At 41.4% G+C, this 6317-nt stretch overlaps 1 protein-coding gene across 1 annotated transcript; it reads left to right on the plus strand.

Annotated features, from left to right (window-relative positions):
- Positions 1 to 2048: 2048 nt before the first annotated feature.
- Positions 2049 to 6050, plus strand: LOC108253809. Its single transcript, XM_017448467.2, has 2 exons — positions 2049 to 2997; positions 3331 to 6050. The coding sequence occupies exons 1-2, from the start codon at positions 2170 to 2172 to the stop codon at positions 4000 to 4002; spliced, it is 1500 nt and encodes a 499-aa protein (XP_017303956.1). The 5' UTR covers positions 2049 to 2169; the 3' UTR covers positions 4003 to 6050.
- Positions 6051 to 6317: the final 267 nt, after the last annotated feature.

A 6317-nucleotide genomic window follows, 5' to 3' on the forward strand; every position in this document is an offset into this window, starting at 1 on the left:
AAAAGGGGCAAGTCATTGAAGAATATACTAAATAAAAGCGGTCCCATGTGACTACCCTGACCAACTCCCGATGATACTTCAATGGATGACGAAATGGCGTTACCAATCCGGACCTGTTGAGATCTGCCATTGAGATAGCTAGAGAGCCAAAGAAGAAAACAATCACCAATACCGAAGGACCTAAGTTTAGCGATAAGAAATGATACGTTGACCCGATCGAACGCCTTAGCCACATCAGTGTAAATAGCATGGACAGCTTGACCGGATTCAAAGGATTGAAGAATATCGTGCTGATAGCAGAGCAGGTTAGTGACAGTTGACCTCCGAGCGGTAAAACCATGCTGATGATCCGTTATAAAGTTTTTGGAAGCGAAAGCCAACTTAACAGAAATCAACTTATCCATAACCTTGGGAATGAAGGACTGAATACAAACTCCGCGATAATTGGCAACATTGCACCTATCTCCAGATTTGAAGATAGGGATAAGAAAGCTCTTTTTCCACTCATCAGGGAAAACTCCTGTAGACAGAGATTTATTAAAGATGACACAAAGTGGACGGGCTAAAGTAGAGGAAAATCGCTTCAAAATGAAAGACGGAATATTATCCGGACCAGAAGAAAACTTTGATGGGAGGGAAGAGAGCGCTTTAAGAACTTCTCCTTCAGAAAAGCAACAATTATTGAAGTCCATGTAATCATTATACTGGTAATCAGGAACAGGCTGGTCAGATTTCCTGTAAACGGATGAAAAAGATTGACCAAAAAGGTTGACCGTTTCTTGAAGGCTAGAACAAGTCAGTTAGCCATGACTCTGTCAGGAAAATTATGTCATAAGAACATAGCTCAACGCTACGTTTTAACATGTCAAGTCGGGTCCGAAGACCACCTACATTATGATAATAACAACTCAAGACTTTTTTGGTGGATCCTTGGATCTCGTGTTTTTTGGAGAGATACCAGTGAGGGGAGATTTAACTACGCCATCAACCCCAGTTCCAATAGTCCTGGCTTTGGCGGGGGATTTAACCGCCCCACCAACCCCAGCCACAGTGTTCTTGGACTTAGAAGCTGCAACTTTATTGGTCATAGTTTTTTTCCCTTTGCTCGCCTTCGAGGGAGCAGGAGCACTGCCGCTGTCACCAGGTGTTGTTGAATCAAAGGCTTCAACTACATAGGATTTCAGAAGTTTCCCAGAGAAACGCTTGATAAGAGCACCCTCTGGCCATGCTTCCTCACATGACACCAGGCTTGACTGATGATCCGGAACGACGACATGAAATGAGGTGTAAGATTCGTGCTTAGTCTTCAACTTGGAACATCTCACCGATGTTAAGTCTGGCACACTGGATAACAGGGTCTCACCCAATTTCTGTGACGACGTCTCAGGAGCAATCCTTGTGACAAACAGCTGGAAACTCTGAACATTTGGGACCGAATCTATATCAGTCTTACGAGATCCAATGATCATCAAAGAATCACCGGGTTTGGATTTGGATTGAGATCTCCGAGGAGCTCCACCGCCGGCATTCCCGGAAGTCCCAGATTTGACCACACCAGCAAATGAATCACACACCACTCCAGCCGTGCGAGACTCCAAGCTGGCAATTTTCTCGTTGAGCAAAGCTATAAGTTGTTCTTGCTCCAACAAACGTTTTTCAAGTTGCGAAATGTAGCGCTCGGTGTCAACCATTATCACAGATCGAATATCACAGGTGTAAGAAGTTGCAAAAAATAAAATGAAATATATCAGGAATTGTGGGTGCGCTGGGATTCGAACCACGAACACTCCGATTGATGATTCAAGGAGTACTCCGTTACTCCACGCTCAGTGATTGAACTGGTACGCAGGTAGACGACTACTTGATAACAGAGTTATCAGTAATCAATGGTATAAATTAATCAGAGTGTTTCAAGGTCAACTTTTAAAACTTTGTGCGAGGGTCTGTCTCTATGATGACGTAACACAAATTAATACAAAGAAATTATCACAGAACAAAGAAATTTTGTAAAGTTTGTGATTTTGAGACAAGAAAAACTGTTTTTACATGTATTTTTCCTATGGCGCACATTAAAAGTGGACACACTGTATATTTTAGATAACTGAATACATCAGTGAAGGCTATGCAACACGCATAGAGCTCAAAGATAAGCAAGAGCTGGCTTATTACATGCCGCACCATGCAGTGGTACGTCCAGACAGGGCGACTACAAAAGTAAGAATAGTATTTGACCTCAGTTGTAAAACGCAATCAGGTCTCTCTCTGAATGAGATGTTGTATGCAGGTCCTACTCTCTATAAAAATCTGTTTCAACTTCTAATATCATTCTGCATGTTTCCCATTACATGTACGGCTGACATTCGGAAAATGTTCCTGCAAGTATACGTCGACAAGGAAGACCAGAAGTTCCAGCGCTTCCTTTGGCGTGAGAGTCCCCAAGAACCTCTGCAATGTTATCAAATGGAGAGAGTTGTGTTTGGAATGAGGCCCAGTCCTTTCTTAGCCCAGCGCATGCTCAGACAACTGGCTAAGGATTATGAGGATGAGTTTCCATCAGGATCTCATGAAGTAAGCCAGTCATTCTACATGGATGACTTCCTCTCTAGTTTCATGAGCGAAACTGAAGCTGTGAGTACTATAACAGAATTAGTAAGCACCTGTGACAAAGGAGGTTTTCATTTGACCAAGTTTGCCTCAAATAATCTAGACATTCTATACCAGAGGAGCTTCATGCTCAGTGAGGTAGAGTGGGGTTCAGATTCCTACTTAAAAGTACTTGGCATTCAGTGGAATCCAAAGGAAGATACCTTTTCATTTTGTGTGAATTTGTCAGACACAAAATGTTCAAAAAGAAGTATCCTAAGTACTGTGGCAAGAATCTTCGATATTCTTGGTCTAAGTCCAGATGATAAGAATTCTGAAGCATGTGAGAGCAGTTTCTTCATTGGAGCAGTGAATCATCACAGTAATTCATCTCAATGGAAAGTTCTGGTAAAGGTAAATAATGTGTACCCCCGACCCACAACCCACTTCTGATAGCGATAGCGATCAGTCATCAATGCTTTCTTCGCTGAGTGATTTTAGTTCGCTGACGCTGAGTGATTTTAGTAATGATGGCTCTGGGCTGAAAAATGTCCAGCAAGCAAAGCCAAATGTAACAGTTGCGGTAAAACAGGCCACTACTCCAAAATGTGTAGAAGAAAAGTTCATGGTGTACAAAAACATGACATGAGTCCAGATGATAAGAATTCTGAAGCATGTGAGAGCAGTTTCTTCATTGGAGCAGTGAATCATCACAGTAATTCATCTCAATGGAAAGTTCTGGTAAAGGTAAATAATGTGTTATTACCTATGACTATTGACACGGGGGCTGAAGCCAATGTTATGAGTTTAGCCAGTTTCAAGGAGGCTGGACTACCTATGTCCAGTATCAAACCAACATCAAAATTGACGGCGTATGGTGGAGCAGTCATTCCTGTTGTTGGACAATGTTTGTTAAAGTGTCAAGCAAATAACATCAATCTTACAATTAGATTTTTTATTTGTCAAACTAACCAACCAACTGTGCTAGGTAGCCAGGCATGTGAAAATTTTCAGTTAATTAAAAGGGTAGGATCAATTTTCAAAGACCAATTTGGCTCTGAGTATCCATCGAATAGACTTGGTTGTTTACCCGGGTATGTCAAAATTGAGTTGAAGGAAAATGCAGTTCCTAATGTAGATCCTCCAAGAAGGATTCCTTTTAAGTTACTTGATACTTACAAGGCTGAGATAGACAGAATGTGTCAAATGAATGTCATTAAAAAATTGGACAAACCTACAGAATGGTTGAATTCTGTTGTATTGGTTGAGAAGCCGGATGGCTCGCTTAGGGTTTGTTTGGACCCAAGACCATTGAATAGAGCCATCATGAGGTCTCAATATCAGTTACCTACAATTGAGGACATTAGATCTAAATTGGTAGGAGCGCAGGGTGTGGACTCATTGGAGAAAAAGTTGTAGTTTGTAGTGGAAAATGACGTACAAGAAAAATTCACTGAGTATAATGGTCACGGGATAAAAACTCGGGTGATAAAACCATCATAGCATACAAATTCCCACGGTATAAGCATCATAGGATAATACAATTTCATATTAGAAAACCCTTGTCAAAGAAAAAAATCCCCCAGTAAAAACTTCATTCAATTAAATTTCATAAGAGAAAACCCTCATACGGGATAATTTCACACAGTAAAAAGCTCACAGAGTAAAAATTTTGAACAAGTAAAACAATGTTAATTGTTTTGTAATTTTCATAGGTCTCCGAACATAGGTTTTAACCCAATTTTAAATTTCAAGTTTAAATAATTTTAAATTTCAAGTCCAAAGTTCCCGTCCGATTAGAGAAAAAATGGGTTCCAACAATGAAAGAAATTATAGTCTAGTGATCAAAGAAATGCACACCGTGAGCCAGGAGACTGTTGTGGATGTGGAGACCGTGAGCCAGCCCCGGCGGCCCCGGCGGATCTGAAAACAGAATCGCCACCATAAACATTAGTATGAGCACCAGTATAAACAATGGGTTGAGGGTTAACTGCAACTACATCGTTACCAGAGGAGAGAGAGGTGATAGTATTGGTAAGCGCGTCACCAAGTTCAACAGGTGACAAGTCAATAGACTCGGCACTTTGGAAACGCGAAGTCTGCTGAGAAGATAACAGCTCAGTATTCACGCTGTCATTGGAAACACCCGCCGCGCTATCAGTAAGCGGCGGGCTGACTTGATCTGCCCTCTGTTGAGAGCTTTCCATACTTTGATTGCAGTATTTCATCAAAAGGAAAGGCAGAAATCACGGTGTGGAAATTGTCACATATTAAATGAGAAGAAAAAGTAACTGGCTAAAAACAAATATTTGGGGAAATGGATTTCCCTGTCTATATAGTTATTTCTTCCAACAATAACGAGACTAGCTGGCCAAAGCATTCACAGCATCATTTCATTTCATTATCGGTCTCCGAACATAGGTTTTAACCCAATTTTAAATTTAAAGTTTAAATAATTTTAAATTTCAAGTCCAAAGTTCCCGTCCGATTAGAGAAAAAAGGGGTTCCAACAATGAAAGAAATTATAGTCTAGTGATCAAAGAAATGCACACCGTGAGCCAGGAGACTGTTGTGGATGTGGAGACCGTGAGCCAGCCCCGGCGGCCCCGGCGGATCTGAAAACAGAATCGCCACCATAAACATTAGTATGAGCACCAGTATAAACAATGGGTTGAGGGTTAACTGCAACTACATCGTTACCAGAGGAGAGAGAGGTGATAGTATTGGTAAGCGCGTCACCAAGTTCAACAGGTGACAAGTCAATAGACTCGGCACTTTGGAAACGCGAAGTCTGCTGAGAAGATAACAGCTCAGTATTCACGCTGTCATTGGAAACACCCGCCGCGCTATCAGTAAGCGGCGGGCTGACTTGATCTGCCCTCTGTTGAGAGCTTTCCATACTTTGATTGCAGTATTTCATCAAAAGGAAAGGCAGAAATCACGGTGTGGAAATTGTCACATATTAAATGAGAAGAAAAAGTAACTGGCTAAAAACAAATATTTGGGGAAATGGATTTCCCTGTCTATATAGTTATTTCTTCCAACAATAACGAGACTAGCTGGCCAAAGCATTCACAGCATCATTTCATTTCATTATCGGTCTCCGAACATAGGTTTTAACCCAATTTTAAATTTAAAGTTTAAATAATTTTAAATTTCAAGTCCAAAGTTCCCGTCCGATTAGAGAAAAAAGGGGTTCCAACAATGAAAGAAATTATAGTCTAGTGATCAAAGAAATGCACACCGTGAGCCAGGAGACTGTTGTGGATGTGGAGACCGTGAGCCAGCCCCGGCGGCCCCGGCGGATCTGAAAACAGAATCGCCACCATAAACATTAGTATGAGCACCAGTATAAACAATGGGTTGAGGGTTAACTGCAACTACATCGTTACCAGAGGAGAGAGAGGTGATAGTATTGGTAAGCGCGTCACCAAGTTCAACAGGTGACAAGTCAATAGACTCGGCACTTTGGAAACGCGAAGTCTGCTGAGAAGATAACAGCTCAGTATTCACGCTGTCATTGGAAACACCCGCCGCGCTATCAGTAAGCGGCGGGCTGACTTGATCTGCCCTCTGTTGAGAGCTTTCCATACTTTGATTGCAGTATTTCATCAAAAGGAAAGGCAGAAATCACGGTGTGGAAATTGTCACATATTAAATGAGAAGAAAAAGTAACTGGCTAAAAACAAATATTTGGGGAAATGGATTTCCCTGTCTATATAGTTATTTCTTCC

This window comes from Diaphorina citri, unplaced genomic scaffold (genome assembly GCF_000475195.1).
Source record: "Diaphorina citri unplaced genomic scaffold, Diaci psyllid genome assembly version 1.1 scaffold3430, whole genome shotgun sequence".
NCBI classification, from domain to species: domain Eukaryota; kingdom Metazoa; phylum Arthropoda; class Insecta; order Hemiptera; family Psyllidae; genus Diaphorina; species Diaphorina citri.